Source organism: Crocuta crocuta, unplaced genomic scaffold (genome assembly GCF_008692635.1).
Source record: "Crocuta crocuta isolate KB4526 unplaced genomic scaffold, BGI_CrCroc_1.0 scaffold129, whole genome shotgun sequence".
In the NCBI taxonomy this organism is placed as follows: domain Eukaryota; kingdom Metazoa; phylum Chordata; class Mammalia; order Carnivora; family Hyaenidae; genus Crocuta; species Crocuta crocuta.
Window position 1 is genome coordinate 10,154,152 of NW_027551571.1, and position 27,156 is coordinate 10,181,307.

Consider the following 27,156-nt stretch of genomic DNA (forward strand, 5'->3'; position numbering starts at 1 on the left):
TTAGTACTAACTTAAATTTATAATTTACATTGCCTGTTCTTAAAAATACTAAATTATAGCTTATTAAATCATGGCAGAGACCATGAGTACTTCATGAATTTGTCTTTTCCAGAGCATAGTAGCATGTCTTGCACAGATTAGGTATGGGGTAAAAGGGAAACACAGCTAAAGGCAGTAGTGGCTTTTTTGTTGTTAATTTATTTTGAGAGAGGGAGAGGGAGAGACACAGAGACAGAGAAAGAGAGAGAGAGAGAGAGAGAGAGAGAGAGAGATTGTGGGCATGTGCGAGTGAGGGAGAGGCAGAGAGAGGGAGAGAGAGAATCCCAAACAGGCTCCTCACTGTCAGCACGGAGCCCGATGCGGGGCTTGAACCCACCATGAACGGTGAGATCCTGACCTGAGCAGAAATCAAGAGTTGGATGATTAACTGCCTGAGCCCCGCAGGCGCCCCAGTAGCAGTGGCTTTAAAGACAGCAGTATTTATATTCCAACTCCCTCACTCAGTAGGGATGCAATTTGGGGCAAGTTATTTCAGATGCCTGTTTCCTCACCATAGGAGTCAATAAGCGCACCGTCCTGATGGTTTGCCGAGAAGCACAAATAAATACGGTACGTTAAAGTGCTCTTCCTTCCATCATCAGAAGGCGAATTGGCCCCAGAGCTTACTGTCAAGGATAAAAAGCAGCGACTGACAAAGACGGACCCATAAGCACCTCACAGAAGGCATCAGCACAGAAGCACCATTACCGAGTCACAAACCCAGAGTGCCAGGAACTCCAGACATGGGAGCAGTTATTCCTCTCGGGACCCTTCTGAGGGAACATCACCAGAGGATCACCCGTCTCAGGCCAAAATCCCATGAATGAATAGGAATCCAATCATAAAAATAAAATAAATCCCTCCAGGTATGGAGTCGGGGAAATTCCACACCTTCTCTCGTGTATACCTCCACTAAATATTCAGAGCAGATTTCTTTGGTAATAGGACAATTTTAGACCAATGAGTTATGGTCAATACATTCCTCCACAGTTTAAACAACCTTAATCTCTTTTCTTTTACTAAGTAGAAATTATCTAACCATTCTGGAATTTTTATTTCATGTTCTTTACACATCAAATGTGTTCACTTTTCTAAGAAATATTTAAGAACAAATACCTAATATTTCAGTCTTTGGTACGGAGACAGGCAGAGAGTTAAACATACATGAGCTGAATCTCATTTAATACTAACAACTCCGTAGGACCAGTCTACTAGTATCATCTGTTTTTATAGATGCATAAGGAGGTGGTAACTTGACCAAGGCTGCGGGGTTAAGTGGCAGGGTGACATGTGACTCCCGAGCAAGCCTCCCCCCAACCACCCTGGTATATTTGGTGTGCAGGGGAGGGTACCTCCTGAAATTATAAGGATCTTGTACACAGTGTATACACAGCTCCCACCAAATGTAACGAAGATGTGGGTGGCACTGAAGTCCTTTTACAAATGATCAACCTTCACTGATGGGTTTAATGCTGTCATTTGTTACCACATCCAGATTGGTTTATTTATTCTTTTTACACATGTGTACATTCTCCCTCACATCCCTTTTATATGGGTACACACGTGTAAATACAGCGGCCATAGAGGACACACAATGGTAGGTGTCCAACTAAATACCTGATTTGAGCTGTATCTGCAAGTCTTTTGGCTTTTAATTCTCTCATGACAACAGAGAGAGTTTAGAATACCATTTTCTGTTCAACCCCTTGACATAAATACACCTTGTTTAAAATTCTGTCTTAATAAGGTGGTAAGACTGGGGGCATTCTATTAATCCTTTGATGACGGCTTCCAAGTGTCTTCGTTTATGGATCATCAGATCTTTGTTAAACGTACAGAAAGGTCTTCACTACTTCAATTTATTGTGTAAAACATAATACTTATGAGAAGGGACAACTCACAAAGGCTTCTAAGAAAAAGGAAATCAGATATGGGTAAAAAAAACCACAGGAACTGGCACCAAATAACCTGGATTACTGGTTCTTCTCCCCTGAGCTTCAGGTTTTCCATTATTAAAACTGAAGCAACTTCTTCTTTATGGAGTCCCCATAAAGATTAAATGAGGCTAGGGTCGCCTGGGTGACTCAGTCAGTTGAGCGTCCAGCTTCGGCTCAGGTCATGATCTAGCGGTTTGTGGGTTCGAGCCCCGCGTCGGGCTCTGTGCTGACAGCTAGCTCAGAGCCTGGAGCCGGTTTCAGATTCTGTGTCTCCCTCTCTCTCTGACCCTCCCCTGCTCACGCTCGCTCGCTCTCTCTCTCTCAGAAAAAAAAAAAAAAGAAAAAACATTAAAAATTTTTAAAAAAGATTAAATGAGGCCAGATGGATTAGCATATTGTAAGTTCTAGCCTTCTATGTAAATTATCTTCTTACCATTATCATTACCACCTCTCTCTCTTCCTCAAGGAAGAGATTACTCAAGGTCGTGATTACTTCCAATATTTGATTTAAATTTTAATAACTGCTCTTCCCCTGAGCTTACCACAATTTCTCTCAAAATATTCCACAGCATCTCCTACTCACCCTGACACGTTATTTCATCCATCCGAGCATCTAAGCACTGTGACATGAATGTCATTTGACCCTCACACCAACCCAGCGATGTGCACTGGAGACTATGGTTCCCCGTCTCAGAGATGCCGATCTGCCCTGCAGACATCCTTGGCTCGGGTCTGGTAGCAAGGAAGTGAGTGAAACCTCTTGCTTCAAACCTAGCACGCGGCTCATGACATCAGTCTCTTTCTCCTTATGCTGCTGACAGGTCTTCACGAATGTTCTACATACAAACTCCCATCTCAAATTGCTTTTTGTGTGTGTAGAGTATACTCAAAGCCCTCCCTCTTTTCCCAACTAACTCCAATGATGTGATCCAAGCATATGAAAGCTTTTAGCTTCTAAGAAGCTTTTGAAGGACTTTACAGGTAGCTTCAAAAATCTCTCTTATTTGGTATTCAAAGTGATACTGCAAAACATCACAGGCTACAAAAACTAATAACATAAAAAAGGCATCAAAAATTTTAAATGGGAAAGTGTGGAGAATTAAATTATTCTAAATTTTCCTCCAAATTTGGCAATGCAGTTCTTCAGGGGGTGAATAAAATATGGTTTCTTTAAAGAATGTGGTCAAATCCCTGTAAAAACAAAATATGCATAAATATTCATGACTACAGAATGCTCGATGACTTAATCTACTACTTACTAGTAGAGGTAATAAATCCATTCCAGTTTAATAGTCTCCATTTCTTGGTAATATTGGTTGGAAAGTTTGAAACAGGTGGTGTACTTTCCCTCTAGGGCTGTTATTTTCTTGAGATAATTTTCTACTTAGTATTTTCAATTAGTAGCTTAAAAAACCACATTTAGAAATGATCTACCATAAAGTTTTGAATTTCATCCCCTGCTGGGTTTGCTTCTCTAGCATATAAAACTAAAGGACATGTTTCCATTTTTAACTGGTTTTATTTTCTGAAACTTTTTAAAAGAACGCTAGTGAGATCACACTTACACAGATGCATTTACAATTATAAAGGTAAGGGATAAAAGCAAACAAAATCAAGGTACCTAACAGTGGGTATATTCACGTTTGTATAAAAAACGGTTCCATGAATATGTTTATCCATAAACCATGTCTGGAAGGAAACAAAAGAGAACCACTGACTTCTGCTGGATGCCATTTTCATCATTTGAGTTTTGTGGCCACATGTGTATTATTTCTCAAACATAAGAACAAGTCAGTCAGGACAAATACAAGGAGAGAAAACTCTCTCCGGCTGACCACTGTCAATCGTTACTATAGGTCCCTACGAAGCAGAGGCAAGGTGAGATGGGTTGCTCCAGAGACGACCCAGGAAAACCCCAGAGCCTGCACTGGTGGGTTGGTGGGTGCAGGATGGCGCTTCCCATTGGAGAGCACAGGTCTTCTGTTGGAAATAACCCCACAAATTCTCTCCACACTTGTATTCAAACCTCGTAAATCACCCTAGGTTATCATCCCGCAGCTCAGAACTCTGGGGGCTGGAAGGAGGATTGGTGAAGGCTGAAGATCGAAATGAGCTGAAGTGACAAGTGAGGGAAACAAGCTTCTCCGAGTTCTGTTACCGGTAGGCAACGAATCGAAGCCACTTAGATTCCAATTTCTATGATGACTCATTGGGAGTTTGTTATATTTAATTCCAAACTCAGCAGAGCTGTTTTATGCGAAGGAAGATGCTGAAAAGACTCCAATAATGAGCCGTTCGGCAGCCAGTGGAAAACTCTATGTACTTCAAGCACCCATCCCCTGTGCCCATCCGTGATTCCTTCAAACTGAGGAGAGTGGCAACTCTAAGCTGCAGAACTGGGGTCTGAAGGCCGTCCCAACCCACAGGGGCTGAAATGCTTCCTGAAGCTATTCACGTGCCGATAAATACCCGCTGAGCAACTTCAGTGGGTGAGGTCCTGGGGATTCAGACCGAGATGGGTTCCCTGCCCTCAAGAGATGACCACAAGGAGAGGGGACAGTGGTGTGTCAGCCCCAGTACCACGGAACTGCTCACATGGCGTCCACGCTAGAGCAGGGAGATGCAGAAGGTATTCAGGAGGCTGAGAAGGTTCCACACAGGAGGCTGTTTTGAGCCAGACTTATGTGCTGAGAGTGGGAAGAAGAAATTCCATCTGCACAGGCACAGAGGTGTGAAAAAGGATGTTAAATTCGGAGGAATATAAATTCTGAACAGCTAAAACATAAACTTCAAATGAGTGTGTGTCAGGATCGTGATTGGTAAGGAAGAGATGCTCAGCTCAGGGAGGGTCTTCTCTGTCACACAGAGGAGGTGAGACTTCACCCGCAGCCACAGCAGAGCATCCTGCAGCGAATGGCTCGTAGACTGAATGCTGGAAAGCACTCGGGTTCAAGCAAGAAATGGGTAAAGCCTAAAATCAGGAGCTTCAAGTGACAGGATGTCACTTTCTACCAGAGCAACCTGGAGCGAGTAACTGGATTTCTCCAAGGCTCATCTTCTGAGAAATGGGGTTGCTCAAAGGATCAAGTAGCAGAATACACGGGAGAGGTACTTTAAGACAGCCAATGCCTCCTCAGGGCTAGTCTGATCTTCCTACTATCCTCTGAAATTCCCCACACGCCGGCCCCTAGGCTGACCCTTGCTGTCCCCCACCCCCCCTTGACACTTTTTAGCAGGACAGAGGAGCCCCTACTGGTCACAGAGAAGTCTGGTCACAGACCGCATTTCAATCCTTTTCATCTGGAGTCAGGCAACTCTTCAGAGCTTTGCATTTTACAGAGTAAAATTTCAACACTGTCTCAATCAAGTACTTTGTGAAAAATGCCAAAGGACAGAGGACGGGCACAGTGATGCTTCAGGACCTGTGCTATTCTACTCCCTTTGTCTGGAAGGCTCTTCCCTCCTCTTCCTGGTGCTGCTCTCCTCTCTTTGCCCTGCTCAAAAGTCACTTTCTCAATTGAGGCCTTTCCTGAGCCTGTTTAAATTGTGCTCTTCACAGACACACACATACACACACACTTCTTACTCTTTTTTGCTTTTTGTTTTCATAGCTCTTATCCCCATTTAACAGAGTATGTATTTTATTTACTTATTTTGTTGATGGTGTCCTTTCCTCAACGGAACCTAAGTCCAAGAAGGGCAAGGGTTCTTATGTGTCTTGTGCACTTGGGTTTCCCCAGGATCTAGAACATTGCCTGGCAGAGTGTAATCACCTGATAAATACCTGAGCGCACGTGCGCACGCGCGCACACACACAATTCAACCGTTTCACGTACTGAAGAATTATTCATTACTTTTCAGTAATCTACCCGGTGAAGATTTATTCACTCCCTTTTATTATCCAGGTCCTGCTCTAAGCATTGGGAAAAACAATAAATACCATTGAGACACTGGCCTCAAAGAGCTCATTATCTAGTGAGACGAAAGATATATATATACATATATACGCAAACCAAGAGGGACACGCAGACCTTGCCGGGACAACAGGAAATCACGGAGGGAGTCGAGGCACAAGGCAGGATGACCAGATCTCCATTTGGGAAACACTGCTCTGGCAGACGTTTGGGAAAAGATACAACACTGACGAAAATGAAGACGGGGTGGTGTTTATGCGACCGTTACAGTGCTCCAGGTGAAGGACCACGGAGCCCGGACACTGAATTAATTTGAGGACATCGGGCAGAGAGAAGAAAAACAACTGGCAAGGTATTCGATCTCTCCCACTCCCTTTTAACACATCGATCTGGAGGAATTTCAGAACATCTTTGCATCTTGATATTAAAACAAATCACGGATACTTCCTAACTCTTCAGCTCACCTTTCCGACTACCAACCAACCAAATACTTTCCAGACTTGCCAACAAGCCCCTGGAGAATGAGGTGGCCCGTAAGCCGGCCAGGTGCTGTCCTAACACTCCGGGAGGGCACAGCTGCTTCTGTCTGTAGCAGCCGAGAAGGCAGAAATCGGGTGTTGAGGCATCACCACTGGGCCACGTGGACTTTGCCGTTCCTGTTCCCACGAGGATCTACGGCTGTTTCTGAAGAGACGACTGTGAACAGCAGCTGCCTCGGGCTCCTGGGCCCCGAAACAGAGAGGAGCAGGAACCAGGGTCAGGAGCCATGCCACAGCGCGGGGGAACCGTCTGCCAGCCAAGAACAGAGGCCCAGGGCTAGGGCAAGACAACAGAGCTCCGAGGGCCGCCTCCACAGGAAACGATAGTTTGACAGGAAACCGGTGACGGGAACAAGGCCCAGAGTGGAAGGGCGCCAGGTGACACAAGTTGGAAGGAAGTTACAGAAACTGGGGGCAAGGGTAAAAAGGGGCAAGAATCAAGTCTCACTATTCTTCTCACGGTGATGCCAGGCTCCCGGTCGTTCACACTGGGCACTTAATAAATGCTGGATCGATGGAAGGATATACAAAATGTAGGATCTGGAAATTAAAGGTCTGCACTTCAACTCAGTGAAAAGAACTGCTGGAAACACGGAGGAAACCACGATGGAAGCACCTTTACTTCCAACTGGAGGTCTCCATGTTCTTTGTCTCCTCCCCGGGATGCGGTGGGGAGATCTTAAGTGGGGCTCCGCGTGGAGTGACTGCAGGGTCTGAAGAAAGAAACAGTGACCGCCAGATATCAACGTTGGGGAGGGATTGAATGATTTTCTCCTAACTCACCTCTCTCACAAGCAGGACACGGATGTGAGGACTTTTAATTTTTGGCACAAAATAATTTACTATCAGGGAAAACAGGAAAAATACAGGTTGTAGTAGAATTTTCCTCCAAGAGGACTACTTTAAGATTTTTAAGACATGTAACTGAAGACTGGGCCAAAATGTGGCTCTCCAGCCAGCTCTTTGGTCCTTACGGGCCCGGCGAGTGGTCTGTGGCGCACCGGCCTGCGGCTCTCCTGAGCGGCCCCTCCCATTCCACGCATGGAACTGTCTTCTCTGCGTTTATAGTAAGTGGCGGGGTCACGGGCGTCAGGCAGCCGTATTCATCTTTTCATCTTAACGCTCAGAGCCCATGGCACGCACGAGGTGCCCAGATGACTGACCCTTTAATGCTCTGGATTCATGGGAAGTGCAGCACAGGGTGATCTTCATACAGACAACATACTCGGGAACAAAGGAGGGAGATCCCACTTCAGCACCTGGATCCCACGCCAATGATGCCCACTTAGAAACTGCAGTCAAGTGCCTTCTGAGGACATAATTGACTTGTGTTTGTAACAAGGCACGATGCTTTTGGTCAAAGTAAAGCTTCATTGTGTTTCAACATGCTTGGTGTTCCGGAGTAAATTATTTGTTGCTTATGTATGCACACAGCACTAATGAAAGACAGACACCAAGAAACCTGCCGTGAACATTCTCTGCCGCCATCTAATATAACAAAGACAGTTAAGTACGCTGTTCTAGAAGGAAACTCGCCACACTTCCACCTGTAAGATCACTTCTTTCCCTCAGTTTACAACACAGTAGTTCAATTTCTTTTTATTTTTTAGTAGTTCAATTTCTTATTTTGCATAGAAACATACCTGAGACATTAAAAAAAAGCAAAGGAAAATTACTAGAGCATGGAATAAAGTCACTGTACAAAGCCCTAGCTATCAAAGCCAAAATATATATACATATATATGTATATATTCAGAATCTCCAAAATAAAGTAATACATTAAGTAGCTAAAAAGAAGAAAACATTCCTTACTTGGCCAAATATCATCATGATAAAACTATGCCTGAGGCCAGTACCGGTCTAATAATACTGCGCCCTTGTAAGATTAACGTGTGTTTTAGATGGTCTCCCTCTTACTCTTTTTGAAGAAAAATTGATGAATGAGAGCCATAAATTTTTGCCACGAAGGGAATGGTTTCATGTACTTATAGATTCATAGAAATGTTTTGGAAGGCTGAGGCAGCTAGAACTTTGAAACACACTTGGGTTGTGAAATTACTTCTTTATAGTGTGCTCTGAAGTCAGGAGAGAAGAATCCAGTCACGGAATTTGACCTTTTATTTGTACACGTAGTGGATTTGAAAGTCTGATCTATTTGCTCATCTGCTCTTAAAGTAGTAATTCTCTTAAAAATACTCCAGCACAGTGGCACCTGAGTGTCTCAGTGAGTCAGGCGTCTGACTTTGGCTCAGGTCATGATCTCACTGCTCATGGGTTCAAGCCCTGCATTGGGCTCTGTGCTGACAGCTCAGAGCCTGGAGCCTGCTTCAGATTCTGTGTCTCCTTCTCTCTCTGCCCCTCCCCACTTGTGCTCTGTCTCTCTCTCTCTCAAATACAAATAAACATTTTAAAAAAACACCCCAGTACAAAAAAAAAAAAAAAGATAATTTCCCAAGGCTGATAACTACAACTGGTATATATACAAGTAAACCTGGAGGGCTTTGATTTTCCAGTCACATCTGTAATACGTCCATGTCCAGAAAAAAATGCACACATAACTCGAGGCCACACTTCGTAAGTGAAATAAAAGTTGTTTGGAGGTTGGTGGCAAGTAGCGGTAACATGTTGCAACATTTCATTTGCACAGTAACTACTCTCGTATATCTGGCTTACAAATAAATAAAAGTACAGCACTGCTCAAACAACTGCACTGCTGACTGTCCTAAATTAGAGACATCTTCTTTCGGGCAGTGAACTAAACACTCCATTCTCCATTTCTCTGCTCCAACTACTTTAACCTTTCCTAAGAAATTGTAAAGTAAAATAAATGACAGCAAAGTTGTGGGAAGAATCAGCATTCACAGTAAACATTAGAAACGATCTCTTGCGATGCCTGGAAAAGTTGCCACGTCCAACAAAGGAAAAGCCAAGTCCCCGTCAGCCACTGGGAGGGCATTCCAGACGCAAAGCGCATCCGTCCCTCCACAGAGGGAAACATGAGTTTTAACCATGTTAGACAAGCTTTAACTCAACTCTGCTTGCTCATAAGGTGGAAACGTTGAGGACTCACCCTGTAAAGAGGATGGCACTTGTCCCTGAAACATGGAGCCAGTCGAACATAGATCTGGAGGCTGTAGTAATACGCTGCCAGCTGGAGGGACAGAGCAGAGTGGGCCTGCTTTTCAAAGCACTTGTTGGCATCTAACACCTAGAAAGGAACATGACAGCATGAACTCAGCTGAAAGGAAATTAAGAAAATCACCATAAACCATTCCATTTCTAGTCATCACTATAGAATTTATGTTCAAAGTTTCCATCGTATCAGCGCAAGCTCACACTCAACTGAATAGGACGATATTAAAATTCAGAAGACACCATGAAGGCAGAGCCTATGCACGGAGAGGCAGATTCTGAAACGAACACTTCAGCTACAATTGTAGCATTTGCTCTCTGAATACCGATGCCACAGTCCTTCCAGCACAGGAGAACAATCAGAAGGAAGTGAAACATGTAATGAACAATTTATTGGTGAAAAATCCCCAGAAGGGATTTTTTTGCTTGCTTATGAAATCCTTTCCTGGGAACGGTAAACTCACCTGTGGCAAAGCAAGGAGATATGCAAGAGCCAAGGTCATGTCACTTGGTAAAGCATCGCTTGCCAGCTGCAAGAGAACTGAAGGAGGGGAAATGCATGGTGTTACTTGAAGGTCGATCTATAGCACATTCACGGTTATTAAGTGCCACTTTTGTAGACCAAGCTTGAAAGCAATCTTTGAGACCTTTCACAAATGTCTACGCAAACCATCTAAATACAGATCATATGAAAGTATGTTATTAAATAATACTCTTGCCTTAACTCAGACAAACTGTGCTATTTATTACATTTTTAAATAGGAGAACATTCTGTTAGTGCAGGTACAAAGTCTAAGTGCAAACAGATCAGTGAGGATGGTTTCTTAACAGCTAATCTCTTGGTTATAAAGACCCCGGCTGTGCTATAAAATTATATGTATCAATGACGGCTAATATTGTAAGTATATGAGCACTAAAGATGAAAGAAAAAAAAAGCTATGTGAGTGCAAATTTAGGATAAATCTTTTGCTTACTACAACGAACAGGTTTTATTCCTTCCAAGAACGTCCCTCTTCATCACACTCTACAAAGAGCCCTTGCTTTGATTATATAGTATCTTAAAATATCCCAACTACTAACACCTTTTCCACAAAATTTTTTATACAAGCAACAACCTATCAGTCTCGTGGCTTTAATAAATGAGAGCACACTGCCAACAAAGTCTGTGTTTATGTGCGGTTTGTATTAATAAGGGAATATTCCGTTCATTTAGGGTCTTAGTGACAAATACCAGGTAGTCATATGTAATCACAATGTAAATCCTTTCTTTTTAAAGAGCACAGAATCTCATGATCTGCACTAATGAAGGAGAACTGTTATGTGAATAATCCAAAGTAAATGATATTTGACTTTGGAAATACACCATATATTATTTTTCCAGAAGATTTACCTTCCTAATTGTGTCTCACTTGAATTAAAATACAAGTCATTTATATAATCTGAGCTTAGCTAACAGTCTGGGCAATGAGACACTGGTGAGGCGAGGAACCATCTACAAGAAGGTGAATTGTCAAAAGCGGACTTAGAACACAAAATCTCCCGTGGATGATGGATGGGGGATCTGAGCTTTCTCTGCTGTGCCTTACAGGAGAATGTGGGTTCTCTAAATACTCATTTCCTCTGTATTCTCCAAACATATACACCAAATTGGACCACCCGTCAGCCTCAGGATTTCCAAGAAATTGCACTATTTTAGAGAGGTTTTCTACTCAAAAGCTACTCATCTCAAGGCCCATCTGCAAATTCATTCCTTCACTCCATGTCAATGAGAATCTTCTCTGAACCAGACATTGCCCTAAGAATCAGTCTCTGCCCTCTGGGATAAACACACTAGGACAAAAGAGAGTCTCCAAATAAATATTAAAAAATATAGTGCAAAGAGCCCAAATCAAATTTTCTACAAATAATTATGAGAGCAAAGAAGAAACAGTATTGGGGTGTGTGTTTCTGGAACGCTATCAAAACCGGAAGCTGGAGAGGTTAGCTTATCTTTGGGACATCAGGAGATAATGCAAGAAAAATCATGTAAGTTTAAGCTGCAGAACATTCTGGACAATATGTGGAAAATTTACTTAGTGTCTAGAAACTGCATAGTGTACGCACACACATGCATAAAACCCCTGGGTGACCATTTTGACTTCTATCTGCCTTATATATTCTACCATTTGATGCCTGCCTAATAGTCCTTCAGGATCCATAGTTTGGATGGGAAAAAAGTCCAGTAGTTTTACATACTAGTAATTTTTCCTTTTTCATTTCCTTTCTTATATTATTTCTTATAAAGTGACCTGCAATCCCACCTAGTTTTTGTCCACTCCCATTCTGTTTTCAGATACTTCCCTTCTTTGTGCACAAGAGAAGCCCGTTTTCAAATAAACATATCTGAACCCATTTATCAAATTTAGCCCAGTCTCCTCAAAGTTCAGGAGCTTTTATTCAGGTGAGTGGTTATTGCTCTGGCTATTGAAGGACCATCCCTCTTAGAGTTATGATTGGGAGCAATCTGGGAATATCAGTTCCATTACTATCTTCCAGTCAGATCTATTTTTTTTTTAAATCATATCACTGACTTAACCTTTCACTCCACTTAACGTGCATTTGTCTGTATCCCAAAACCAAAGCACCCTCAAGTGATGAAAACACTCCAGAAGATCTTCCAATGAATATGCTTCAGACCCTGAAGGAAATTCCCAAACAAGAACAACCCAACAACAAACTGAAACAACAATAAAATGAATGATTGACAACATAATTGAAATAAATGCCTAGTCCTCAGGAAAGTCCATTCAAGAAGAAGATCTTCACCTGAACATCTAAATTCCAGTAGTTTTATTTTTAAAAGTTATACTATTTCAAAGATACAACTGACAAGATGATCTCTAGTATTTCTTGAACATATACAGTTGAATACAAAGCTTATTATAGAAGGAAAGAGAAAAGAAATGGTTCATTTCCATGAGCTCAAAGTATGGCAAAAATCACCCTCAGGAAAAAGTCTAAAGAATCATCATTGTTACTTTTACCCGTAACAATAATCACCCTAAAATATAAATGTTTGCTTCAAGTGAATAATAGTCACATAGATTTTATTTCACATACACAAATGTGTTAATCTTTTTTTTTTTTTTCCTGTATTTTATGATGCTTTGACATTCTGGGTGTTTGATAATCCTGCAAAGACGGTCCTTCCCAGAGCTAGAAAATTCCTAAAGATAGTAAACAAATTGCCTGTGAGCACACCTCTGATATGCAAACCAACCAATCCAGAGCCAATACTCTGAACCACTTTCTCTCCAGTGGCTTTTATATTCCTCCACTCTAACCACCCCAGGGCCAGGTACTGGACAACTAGAGAAAACTACAGCCTGGAGTCTTACAAAATTATTCAAACAATCTATTTTAGGCTCAATCAAGTTTGCCTACAACCCCTCCCCTATTCGTTCCCATGGAAAGCTCAAGAAAGGTGTTTGCCCAGGCTTTCTCCTCACGCTTCTGCTGCCTCTGCCTCCGACTCCACGCTGACCCAAGTGTTCCCCCATGCTAAGAAGGAGAGCTGGCAAGAGCAGATTTAAAAAAAAAAAAAAAAAAAAAAAAAGGCCAGCCATGGGGCGCCTGGGTGGCTCAGTCGGTTAAGTGTCCAACTTTGGCTCAGGTCATGATCTTACAGTTCGTGGGTTCGAGACCCACGTCAGGCTCTGTGCTGACAGCCAGCTCAGAGCCTGGAGCCTGCTTCAGATTCTGTACCTCCCTCTCTCTCTGACCCTCCCCTGCTCATGCTGTCTCTCTCTCTCACACACACACACAAATAAAAACAGTAAAAAACAAACAAATAAACAAAAAAGGCCAGACAGACAGAAAAAGACAGATACCATATGCTTTCACTTACAGGAGAATTAGGAGAAACTTAACAGAGGACCATGGGGGAGGAGAAGGGGAAAAAATAGTTGGGGAGAGGGAGGGAGGCAAACCATGAGAGACTCTTGAATACTGAGAAAAAACTGAGGGCTGATGGGGATGGGGGGAGAGGGGAAGGGCGGTGATGGGCATGGAGGAGGGCACTTGGGATGAGCACTGGGTGTTATATGGAATCCAACTTGATAATAAACTATGAAAGAAAAAGTAAGTAAATAAATTTAGCCATTTTAATTAAAAAAGAAGAAAAGAAAAAAAAAGGCCAGCCAGATGTCCGAGGCCAGATACTCCCCTTGAATGCTTTTGGCTTCTGTAATCCTGCTTGCCTCTTACATCAGCCAACTGCCAGAGCAGCACAACTGATAATGCCCGCCTCCACCCTGTGCGGCCAATAGAAAGTTTCCAAGTACCCAGAAGCTAGCCAGGCATAAAAGATGGCTAAGGCTCTGGGCTCAGCCTTTGGCGGTGACTCCGCTTGGCTGATATCGATGCAAAATTAACAGGTCTTTTCTGATTCCCCAAGTGCATGTCACTTGTCTCTTCCTGGGTACCGAGTATTTGCTGTAACAACGGGGCCCTGGGTGGCCTGTCTAGGGATCTGCGAGTATAAACTTCCTTCATGACCATCATTTCCATGTCTGGGTGTCTTACCATACCTAAATAAAACCATAATCCCAGGTACATTTTAGAACTAAAACAGCACCTATAAACTATAAAACCAGGAAGAATGGTACAGTGAGTTGGAAGCCATCTTCAGAAATAGAACTCAGACCCACCACTGATTTATTACATGACTCTGTGTCCCAGAACTCAAAATGTTTTGGACTTTCAGGAAGTTATGCCAGAAATATATTACATATGATATGATACCTTCAGCACGGTCTGAGAGCACCCAAAATCAAAGACGTTAACATTTCTGCTGTAAAACATTTGAATGCTCACACTAAATGAGATAAAGCAAAGATTAAATAACCTATGTCGGTTTAATTCAGGTTTTGATGTCAAACAAGTTACAAAAAGTTCTTTTGGTTTTTAAAGCATTTTGGATTTTAGATCAGAGCCTTAATTTTCAGCGTGTATCATCATCTCTTTAGCATACAGAAAGCACCTAGAAATCCCCTCTCCCCGCCCCACACCAAAAACTACAGACGTGAGGAAACAAATGATTTTCTTCAGTTAGGACACTTTGTGATTCCCTCCGCCCCCCCACCAAAAAAAAAAAAAAAAAAAGACAGATAATAGGTTCTTCCATTAATAACTGCCAGAGCTGTAACAGGTGATTACGTCCATTTCATATAAATCATAACTATTAATGAGTTAGCTCCTGCATCGAGTGTGTAGACGGACTGCAGCAGGCTGACAAGAGCGGACCTAACCACACCTGAGTAGTGATGCACTTCTGCCGCATCCTCACTGTCATTCAGCCTCAGCCTCTTCTCGCTGGGCGCCCGACCCTTACTTAGTGACTCCTCCCAACCTCTCTGTGGAAGAAGTTAGCGGTTTTCCTCACCAGCAAAGGGGATTTGGAATCACAGAAAGTCCCTTTCTACTGGTCCTGTGCCAACACATAAATAAATCACACCAGTCTTGGGAAAAAACGTTCCTCCCTTGAGAGTTCTCCGTTCTAACCCACTCTACGGCCCTTTCCATCTTCCCTCAGATCTCACCGAACCACGAGGCGCTGACACGCGGTCCCTCCTTGGCTTTCAGGGTCACAGGCTTCCCCTCAGATCTCCTCAAATGACCCTCCTCTGTGTCAGTGTCACCAAATCCTCTTCTCCTCAACCGCTGACTGTGGGAATTCAGTTAGACGATTTCATCCCTACCTGTCAACCCCACTTCACACTGTCTTCCCAGGAGAACTCAGCTATGGTCTTAATTTCAGCTGATACCTCAGTGTATTTTCCTCACCTGAATCTCTAGCGCCCTGACCCATTTCACAAGACTTACATTACCAAGCGGTTATTGGGACACTGCCACTCAAATATTTCCCCACATTACTGTCTCCTCAGTACCATTCCTATTTCTGAAAATGGAGCATTATTCCCCAGTTAGCAAACCATAAAATCCTAGAGTCATCCTGGACTTCACGCTCTCCGCGGCTCCCCACCATCAGCCCCCCAAGCAGGCTGATTCATTTCCAAAAAGTCTTCCCCACAGACGTTCTATTTTCACTGCCACACACTAGAATATAAACACTGGACTCTTTCAGCAACCTTCCAACCCTACTTGATGCCTTCCAATCCATTCTGAAACCGTACCTTCATACTAATTTTCTGTTAATTTTCATCAAGCATCAGTGTAATCGTGTCTCAACAGCTTAAAACACACACATACATGAACACACAGGCAGGCATGCAGCTCTTCGATGGTTTCCTGTTTCCTGAAGAATGAAAATTAAATTTTATTTGATATTCAAGGTCTCTATAAATATGGGCCAACCTTAGTTTACAGTTTTAATTGGTATTATCCGGTCCTACACACCTGCTAAATTAGTCTGATACTCTAATGATTTATATGCAAACTCTCTGCCTGTGCTCATGCCATTTCTTTACATAGCAAATAATTATTAGTATAAAACAAAAATACCCATGATTTTCAAAATATCTGCTCCAACGAGCCAGATATAAGCAAGATGTTTTGCATGAATTAGCTCTACGGGTCACAAAAACCCCCTCAAGGAGACAGCATTATCTTGCTTTTTACGCAGGCTTGGAAATCTAATGTAAATCACCCAAACACAGAAAGGTGGCTAATTTGTAAAGAATGTGTTATGAACTAAGCGTCTGTGCTCCTTCGAATTTTATTTGTTGAAACCCCAATCCCCGGTGAGATGGCATTTGGAGACGGAGCCCCTGGGAGGTAATTAGCGTTACATGAAGCCACATCTCTGGGCACCGAAACCTTCAAGGGAAAATCAAACCCCACACACAGAAAGCTGCTCACTCTCTGAATCTGCAAGGCACTGAAGCAACATTTGACAAGATTATCCAGTGAGGATCTGAAGTAGACGGATCACAGACAGGGCTCACCAGATGTCACGATGACTAGAGAGTCACAGTGGTTTTACGGTACCNAATCTAATTTGTAATGCTGGTTCTAAAATCTTGAATATAATGCATTTTCTAAACAAGTTATTCAGTCAAAATCAGATGAAATCATGCATAAGCCTCCAAGCACTAATTCTCTGCAAACTAAGTGCCTCTGGAAAGCACTCTATGAGAAATCTAATTCCAGAACTAAATTCACATAGGAGAGCTGCCCGTAATATTGATTTGGAAATCATTAGCCATTAAATCATTCATTTAGCTAAATAAATAATGATCAATTTTCTTCAGCTAGTCTCCAGAAAAAGCTTTTCATCAACTTTATTAAAAAATTCTGAAAAGCCAGATCATATTGGGAAGTTTAATTTGTATCATGACCTATTTCTCAACCAAAGTCAGAAGTCATAGTTTCACAACTTCTATTTTGGGTCATTTAGCCTAGATCACTCTTCAAATCTGCTGACTTTTGGACAAATATTTGATTTTATAAAGTACCCGAAGACACCTATTTCAGATAAAGTAGCATTATCAAGAGATGTCAAATGTTGATAGCATTTAGGAACATGCATCATAAATTACATAAAGGGATATTATTATTAAAATTACCTTTACATATAAAAAAAATCCATTCTTAATATACACAAGTGTTCTGAGATCTTTTTCCCACTCAACTAAACAATACTGGGAGCAAATTTTTAATCCTTTAATGGACTTGGATTCTTTCCTTTGGTGGACTATTAAAATCTGAGCGCCAGAAAAGACAATTTGAAGAAACACCATGCCAGAAAAAACCCACCTGCAGTCCAACTAAAATCTCACAGACACTACTAAGAATAGTACACACGCCCCTGGGAAGTCGGGTTCAGATTCGCCAAGAGCATGGCCTCAACTGCTGTCCCGGCGACTGGAACACACACACTGTGCTCACTCTCGTCACTGTGGAGAGGCTGATTTCTCATATACCACATGGAAAACCTCAGAAGCCCTGTAAACATGTTAGAAACACATAGGACACTCAGGGTCTGACCCTCAGTGGGAAGAGACCAGACACAGACACAAAAGGTATAGGTGGCATTCTCCAGACTTGCCAGCTGAGAGGTTTAGAAAGCCCGTGTGTCGGACTGAAGAACAGACGCGTGATGGGTGGGGAGAGGCTAGCATGTTAGTGAAACTTCCAAAAGGTCTTAACCATGGCTTCCCCAGTGAACTGTCTTAGGAACTCTAGAAATATTTCAGGCACAGGCTCACAGAACCTCCAGAGGTTCTGAAATACAAGGTCAGAATATAGTGGAGCCCAGGCTTCAGTTCTTCTTAAAAATTCCCCAAGGAGTTCTAACATGAAACAATTCCCCCTGCTCTTTTGATGTGCATTGCCCTTCCTCATCCTTCAAATCCCAGGTCAAGTATCACCAGCTCCAGGAAGCTCTTCAAGCCACCTTTCCACTTGGCTGTCACACTCTATAACCTCAGCACCTCTTGCGTCCGCTCTTATAGTCCTTATCACACACAAATGTGTCTGTCTCCTCACCTGGACAGTAAGCCCTTGGAGGATAGGACCATGTCTTCTGTGACTTCACATTCCAAGTACAGGGACGGTGCCGAGCACACAGGCGGCTCAAGGACCATTCCTTCGGTGAGTCAAGGATACGTGGTGAGAAAAGGCACCGGATGGGGGACCCCTGGTCCAGCATCAGGCACGTGTCCCCTACTCCCCACTGCGCCTGAAGATAGCATCTCTACCAGCTTCACGTCTCAAGATCACTTGGATGTCCCACCATTCAGTTACCAAGTGCAGCAGAGATGGTCAAGTACTCTCAAGACCCTATGAAAAGGGCCTACTAACCCAGAGATCTGTGCCTCAGGAGGGCCTTTACTTTCTCGAGAAATACAGCTCTGGAAAATAACAGAAGCCTTAAACCACTGAGAAAGCAGTCTGAGGGGGGCTGCCTGCTCTAAGAAGGCGTCCATCTGTCAGACCTTCACAATGTGATGCCACCGTTTAGCCTGTGTACGAAGCATGCTTTCTGTATGAGAGATACTCACATCCGCACATGTACGTAGGATGCAAGCTAAAGAGAAACACTGTATCGATCGATGTTTCCAAACTTCCTGGTTATGATTCTACCCCATTATTATGCCAATCAATGGGTGATACACTTCGACATCCAACCCACTATTTTCCTAAGTTCTTAGATTCTGTCTCTACAAAGCATCTCAATAATCATTCATACTTTGATCCATAAGCAAACAATTAGAGAGAATTTATCCAGAAACAAGTCTGAGGAACACGTGGGTGAAACGGAGGACACCTCCTATTCCTCTGGTATCTCTGGTCATGTGTGGAAAAATGAAAGGGGAACAAACAATAATTCCATTTGGAAGTGCTTTTACTCTTCCGGATGATTTTTTTTCCTCCTCATCACAAACTCCACCCTGCAAAAATGAGATCTTCGACATATTAACAAATTTTAAATGGAAAATATCCAACTAAGTGACACTGGCATGTTTTTGTTCGTGGCTGTTATCATTTTTGATTCGGGGTCTAACACAGCACCCTGCAGAGGCTGGTTCCTACTACCCACTGCAGTGATCGGACAAAGCTGAATCTGAATTAAGTTCAACCAACCACTGGCTCTGTAACTCAAAACAAAAATAAAGACAAAAACAAAAAGAAAACAAAAAACACTATTTCGTGTCTCTGAGACATGATTCTTTACCTGTAAAGTAGGACTGATGGTTAACTATCAGGTGGTCTGAATCTAAGTCATTCAGATTAAATAAAATTTATTTAAATAATATTTATCATTAATCTGAATCTAAGTCATTCAGATTAAATAAAATGCTGTACTAATAGCATCTGATATAGGGCTTCTCTTTCAGGAGACAAAGTAAATGCCATCTACAAATAAAAGTCTACAGAACTGAAAAAAAATACTTAAAAGACAATTACAAAAAGAAAATAATAAAGAATAATTAAAAGGGCAAACAGCAATGTAACTACACTCTTCATGTGTATTCAGCACTGTTTGTAAGACATGCCATGAATTTAACAATAGATTTTTGGAGAAAAACAAACAAACAAAAATGTACTCATTAATTGTGAGACCCTGATTTCAGAAATAAGAGGTAAAAAAAACACATGCATTCAGAACTGAAGAAAAATGGTATACTTAACAAAAACCTCTGGTATTCAAGTGGTATTTGCTCCCCCTCTTTCCAACTACATATAAATACCGATTAAGAAAAGATTATCCAAAAATGAGTGACAGTATCAGGATTCTGGGGAAATGGCCGTTGTAGTTCGCATATACATTTTCCCAAATTCTATCCCATACATCGATGTGCTCAGTTAAGATGGCATCATCCAGATTTACTGGTAGTGAGAGACAGCCGGAAATATGTAAGTGGCAGGTGTGGACAGGACTGCCAAGGACACTGTTTGGCCCTCCCTCCTCTTTTCTTACTGATGCCTGGAATGTAGACAAGATGGCTGGAGCTCCAGCAGCCTTTAAATCATGCGGTATTCACTAAGGATGACAGAGCAGAAAATGAAAGAAAATAGTCAGGAAACTACCCTGGAACCTTAAAAAGAAGTTAAGGAGACAAAAGAGAAAAAAACGTACAAATGGCAGAATGCCATTGGTGACCTTACGCACAATGAATTCTTTTCAAAAAATTCTATTTGGAAAGATATGCTGCCATGCAGAAAATTCTTAAATGAAATACACATCTATGTTCTGTGAAGCAAATACTTCAGAGTTCTTAATTAACACATAAAATCAGAAAGCATCAGATGTTTACTGAGCACTCTATAACATTCACTGTTAAGAATCACTTTGCATAACTACAAACTTAAATACAGTAATTATATCATCCTTATCCATTTAAATCCTCTATACTAGTAAGTATTCAGAAAACAGAAGGTACTCAATAAATGTTTTAAAGACGTGAATGATGGTGTCAAGTTAAGCTATTCAAAATTACTGAAAATGTATATTCTTGTTTTTCCCTACTTCCATTCACTCAGATAGTTTTTTCACTTATGGATCTCCTAATAAGACTTACAAACTGTCAAGAGCTAGAACTTTCCTTCATACCTTCTGTTGTCGGAAACACCTCCTCTCCTTCCGTTTTAGTCTCTGCCAGCTTTCCAGTTCTTAGCAATACTTCCGCAAAGCTCTCTCCCAGAACGTGCTGATAAGGGTCACAGGTCACTGCAGACTAGACAGAAGCAGTTACACCATTTAGTAGGGTGTCTTTTCTCCTGTGAAGATACTCTAAGAACAGAATCATAGGCTTTTGTATCTCCTGATGAGGTGAATAATAACTTCTCACTAAAGCATGTTATTTTATGTAAAGTTTTAAATAGATTATGTCATAATATACACAAGTCATATAAAACCAATCAATAACATGAGTAAGAATGAAGCCAAAGAAGTACATTTTCAGCATCATTTTAGTTTTTGTTTACACTACAATGCCCACAATAGCACGACAGCTGAATCTGTGTTCTCAGGCACGCTGCCCTTACCTCTGTGGCAAAGGGATCGGAGAGGACTGCCTCATAGAAAGGATGGCAGCCTTGTTTTTCTAGACCTTCATTGGCTATGGTTCCCGTCTGATAAGCACCGCCAAATTCTCGCCCCTAAATAGAACAAAGTGAGGAACAGTGGATAAAATGAAAGAGCCCTGGGGGTGGAAAGGGAAGGCGGGATTATTTCAGGAGACACTGACCCATGTGCAGAGTGTGATCTGCATGGAGTGTGTCAGAGTGACTCAGACACCCCGCAGAGGACGGAAGAACAACAACTACATTCTAAGAGCAGCACGTCCGCCTGACCCTGCAGCACCTCTGTATCTTCCCGGTCCCTTTGACATCAGTGAATCAGAAACAAAGCAGCAAACAGCGTGAAGCTCACGGCAAGCTTTCTGCCCTACAGTCAGAATCACCTTCCTCAGACATCACTGCCCAGCTTTGAGCAATATCAACAGGCAAGAGCATCAAGTCTAAACTACGTAAAATAACATTTCAAGTTCCTTGATGTTAGTTGACATTAAGGGCTAATTCTTCACTCCAACCAACCGATCTACTGCACGCGTCCTACCAGCTTCTAGGCCTTTCCCCCACTAGCGGGGGCCTGTCCACGCTCACATGCCACCTGCCTGCGGGCCTGCCTCACAGCTCCCCTGCTACAACCTCCCAGCTGGAGGCCGGAAGGAGGCGCCCCGGGCACGTCTCCGCTAACGTCCCCACTACCCCGCAGCCCGCTGTGTGCCAATCATGACCTGGGCGACGGCACTGCTGCACAGTGTAACAACTATAACGGACACTTCCCGAAAGTGACACAGGGCCAGGCAGAGGGCTAAACATGTCATCCGAGACACGTAGCCCCAAAAGGTCCAAGAGGGGACACAGAAAAGTAACCGTAATCACACTCAGGGTGACGCGCGCAACGACAGGGGACACAGAGCCGTCCCCCGAAGTGCAGCACACGCCATCTCGGTCGGTGGTGCTGACATCTACCCCACCGTCTGGGCCGGGGCATCCGTGGCCCTCCTCTTCCCCGCACAGCCCACCGCCCGGCCCGGCGGCAGGTCCACAACACGCACCGCCCACTCTGCCCCTGGCTGTCCCGGCGCTGCCACCACCACCGCGCGCCCGGAGCCGGACGCGGAGACCTCGGTGCGCCTCCTCCGGACACCCTGCCAGCGCTCGCCACGGCACTCAGGCGACCTCAAGGGGAGGTGGGTCGCACGGCAGCAGCGCCTGCATCCCCGCCAGGCCCCGTCCTACCCACAATAAACGCCCCCCCGGCCGTACGGGGCTCTGACGTCGGCCTCCTCCCCAGCCGCTTGAGCGCATCTCCCGCAGCTCCGCCCTGCAGTTCGCTCTGTTCGTACCCACAGGCCTCCTTTCTGTTCCGTTCTACAAGGGGGTCAAGCGCCTTCCTTCGAAAGGGGCTCTGCATCTGCTGTCCGTGGCTCAGCCTTCTGTTTGGAGGGACTCCCGAGGACCCCGCCGTCCTGTCTACGTCAGACACCAGAGCTCCCGCTCCCAGCTCGGGTCCTTCTCCCGCGACCTCGCCGAAGGGGTCCTCCCCGCCCTCCTCACTACGGACGGCCCACGATCGCGCACGTGCTTTCCTCGGACGCGGGCTTTGTGGTGAAGGGCTTCCCGCGGGCTCCCCGTCACTGATACACCCAGGGCGGTGACCTGGTAAACGCGCAGGTTTCCTCGTCCCCCGAGCTTTCCGGTGGGGCATCGGGCTGCAAGCGGAGGACGCGGGGAAGGGGGCAGAGGGGCAGCGGGTTCCCGTGCCACGGAAAGCACAACCGCTCCACGGCCTGGCCTGGGCTCCATTTCCAGGATGGATGGAAGAGTCTGGTAGGCTGCTCTGTTTACCCAGAGCACCTACTAAAAACTGAATGTTTCTGTCACCTGCTGAAATTCACATGTTGAAACTCTAAGCCCCAACATGACAACTAAGAGGTGGGGTTCTGGGGTGTATATACATGACAGAATATTACTCAGCCGTAAAAACGGATGAGATCCTGTCATTCGTGATGACACGGAATGACTCAGAGGGCATTATGCTAAGTGAAGTAAGTCAGACAAAGACAGACAAATACCATATGATTGCACTCATGTGGAACCTAAAAAACAAAGTAGCAAACTAAAAAAAATAAAACGAGAACTGGTGGGCACTGGCGGGGGGGATGGGCAAAATGGGCGGAGTGGGGTGGGAGACACAGGCTTCCAGTTACAGAACGAACAAGTCACGGAAAGGTACGGTGTGGGGAACACAGTCAAGGGCACTGTGTTGCATGGCGGCAGGTGGTAGCTACGCTTGTGGGGAGTACAGCATAATGTATACAGCTGTCAATCACTATGTCATACCCTGAAAAAAAAAAAAAGAGTTGAAGCCTTTCAGAGGTGATCAGCTCAGCAGGATGGGGTCCTCATGAACAGGCCCCCTTATAAAACAGGCTCCAGAGAGTTCCCTCACCCCTTCCACCATGTGAGAACACAGCAAGCAGGCCCCACCAGACACTAAATCTACCAGAGCTTTGATCTTGGACTTCACAGCCTCTAGAACTGTGAGGAAGAAATGGTTGTTTAAGCCCCTCAGTATGTGGTATTGTTGTTAGAGCAGCCCCAACACCCTCCGCTCCCCTGCCGGCTTCTAGTGCTTTTTCATGACTAGTGGCCCACAGAAACAGAGCAAAAACAAGTAGGCATTGATGAAATCATTTTCCTTTTCATCCCACTAAATTTTAATTCTGACACCTAATCAAACCACACCTAAATCTGTACCAGTGTCTTCTGCAAGCACCCTATGGGGAATATGCCACATTCTGTAAAATAAATTACTCTTTGCCTGGCTGATGGGAGGTTTAGATGTCTTAAGAGATTATTTTAATGATCTAGAGAAGGTAAAGCTGTAACAACACGGAAACACCTGAAAAGCAGTGCTGATGGGTTGACACAAGCCACACAACTGATTTTAAAAAGAAAGAGGCACCGCTTACTTGAAGCGGCCGAAGGTACGTTAAAGACTTCTTCCACCACTGCCCGTCACTCACGGCCTGCAGCACGGCCTTGGTGGTCGTCGTGGTGCTGGACAGGACTTTCCTGGTGGCCGCGGAGCCCCACGGGAGCAGGTCTGCGCTGCTGCCGGGAACAGTGACGTCACCCTAGAGAAAAAGAAAACGGCAAGAGCAAAACCGTGCGCTGTCGTAAGAGCAGAGAGTGATAATGGGATCACGTAAAATTATCACACGTGCAGATACATTTTCAAATCCATCTCTGGGGTGCCGGGGCAGCTCAGCGGGTTGGGTGCCTGACTCTTGGTTTCGGCTCAGGTCATGATCTCGCGGTTTTGGGGATTCGAGCCTCGTGTCAGGCTCTGCGCTAGTTACTGATTCAAGAATCCAAATTCATTTCAAAAAGCCCATGGGGAGCACCTGGGTGACTGGGTCAGTTGAGCAGCCTTGATTTCGGCAATGGTAGTGATCCCAGGGTTGTAGGATCAAGCCCTGAGTTGGGATCCCTGCTAAGCATGGAGCCTGCTTAAGATATTCTCTCTCTCTCTCTCTCTCNTCTCTGTCTCTCTCAAAATAAATTTAAAAAATAAATAAATAATAAAATCCATCTTTGTTAGCAACAAAGCATCAGGAAACGAAGCACTATTCGCATATCATGCCTCCTTGGAGCATTTACAAAAGAAAATTCGGTAAAGGAAAAGCCATCATAGCGCATTGCCAAACAATCCCTTGCAGAACCATTTATAAAGCAAATAATAGGTTCTTGATTTTTTCCCATCTGATATCCTACAAAGAGAAATTCCCGTTTATTTCTTAGTCATTCTGAAGTATTTATTATTTAGATTAATTATGAAATAAATTATTCATCTGAACAATGCTACTGTGTCCCACACAAAGGGAGAGGATTCAGAGGCCCATCTACATATGGTGAAAGGTATTCTGTTTTTCATCGAAACAAGTGGATGATTAATAGTGTTTAAAAGGTTTACAACATGAAACCCCTGCCAATCTTGAAGCAATCAAGCTACAGTTCTGACTCCGCATTTACTCACCTGAAAGATTCCATGTGGAGAAAAATGCTAATACATTAATTTCATTTTAAATGGAAATGACAACAATCACATCCACTTCTGATCAAAGAAAAATGTTACTTGTTCCATAAAATCAAAGTTCTTGGTTTAGTGTTTACCTACTTCCACTTATTTTAGGTTTCCCATTTTTTTTATTTTTTTTAAAATATTTTTATTTATTTCTAGGAGAGAGAGAGACAGCGTGAGCAGGGGAGGGTCAGAGAGAGAGGGAGTCACAGACTGAAACAGGCTCCAGGCTCTGAGCTGGCAGTCAGCACAGAGCCCGACGCGGGGCTCGAACCCACGAACTGCAAGATCATGACCTAAGTGAAAGTCGGACGCTTAACCGACTAAGCCACCCAGGTGCCCCTAGGTTTCCCATTTAAATGAAAGCAAAAATTGAGGCCCAGTCCCTCTATTTCAATAGCCTTCCTAATACTAATAGAAGGGGAGCTAAGTTTGGCTATTGAGATCCATATCACAGCACTCAGTGATGCACTGAGAAAGTAGCAAAAAATGGAAATTGTATCATCACTCAGTAATCTCCCGGACACCATCCCATCACAAATAACGCACTACTGCAGACTAACCTGCCTGTTGCTCTGTGGGAAGTAGAATGAAGGCCCCAAAGATGTCCACGTCCCAATCCCTGGAACCTGGGAACACACTGCATTCCATGGCAAAGGGACTCTATAGATATGATTAAGGACACGGACCCCGAGGTAAAGAGATCAACCAAAATTACCGGAGTGGGATAACCTAATAACACGAGCCTTTAAACAGCAAAGCTTCCTCAGTTAGGGCAGGGTCAGAGAGAGGGTGGCCAGGACATGCCATGGGGGGGACCCAGCCCGCTGTCACTGGCTTTGAAGACGGAGGAAGTGACCAGAAGCCTAGGCGGGTGAGCGGCGTCTAGAAGCTGCAAACAGCCTTCAGGTGACAGCCAGCAAGGCTAGCTACAGGGACCTCCATCCCATGACCACAAGGAATTGAATCCGCCAACACCATGAGTGAGCAAGGACAGAGACCATCCTTTAGCAGCTCCAGAAAAGCACAGCCCTGTGTGCACCATGACCTTGGCCATGTGAGACTAAAGAGAGACCCATGCAAGTCTGCCACATCTCTGTCCGAGGGGAATGAGAAGATAATTTATTTGCATTGTTTTTAAGTGGCTAAGTTTGTAGTAATATGTTATAGCAGCAATAGAAAACAAATACATCAATGTTAGGGTACTTAATTTCTAGAAAACTTGTGAACTTTACTCTGACTTGCAAAATGAAATGAATTTAAGCTTTATTAACCAATGCTTACAATTTACCCAGTTTTTAAGGTTTCTCATAAGATTTTCTAAACTGTGGTTTCAACATGAAAAAAAAATTGTGTCCCAATACTAGAAGAAATGATAACTATGTGACGTAGTAGTGGTGTTAGTTAAGCTATGATGGCAACCATATTACAATGTAAATACGTCAAATTAATAAGTTGTATACTTTATGCTGAAACAATGTTTTATGTCAAATATATTTCAATTAAAAAGACGTTTTAAAAACTATGTTTCCGCCAGTCAGAGTGGCTAAAATGAGCAAATCAGAGGACTCTAAATGNACTGGGTGTTATGGAAACCAACTTGACAATAAACGATTTAAAAAATAAATAAATAAATAAAATCCCCTAGAAAATTAAAAAAAAAACAAAAATAAAAACTGTGCTTCCTCTTGGCTCTTTGGACATTGGGAAAAGTATAAAATATCAATTCGATGCAATCATTATAATTTGATTATAAAAACAACATAAAAACTGGATGTTAATAAGGAAAAAAAACACATTAAGTTGCTTGTATACTTATAAGGGCAACAATGCTAAAAATAACTGTTTGGGGTTTAGGTGCCAATAAAACCCAGTACGTCTCCTAGGTTTTAGGTCCTATCAGATGGTGCAGCTTGGTTCGCTGAATGCCATTCGCACCTACAAATCATCCTGCTACTGTTACAAGTTGAAAAGTCAAAGACTATAGCTCTCAA

General features: G+C 43.4%; 1 protein-coding gene across 1 annotated transcript in view; it reads right to left on the reverse strand.

The window, feature by feature from the left end:
• NBAS (NBAS subunit of NRZ tethering complex) overlaps positions 1-27,156 on the reverse strand; it is a 334,140-nt gene that overhangs the window by 108,886 nt on the left and 198,098 nt on the right. The window contains exons 36-40 of the mRNA XM_077750930.1: positions 24,051-24,215; positions 21,052-21,165; positions 20,618-20,741; positions 10,026-10,102; positions 9,500-9,637 (exon numbers count right to left, since the gene is read on the reverse strand). Coding sequence (XP_077607056.1) covers positions 9,500-9,637; positions 10,026-10,102; positions 20,618-20,741; positions 21,052-21,165; positions 24,051-24,215 — 618 coding nt within the window. The remainder of the gene's footprint in view (positions 1-9,499; positions 9,638-10,025; positions 10,103-20,617; positions 20,742-21,051; positions 21,166-24,050; positions 24,216-27,156) is intronic.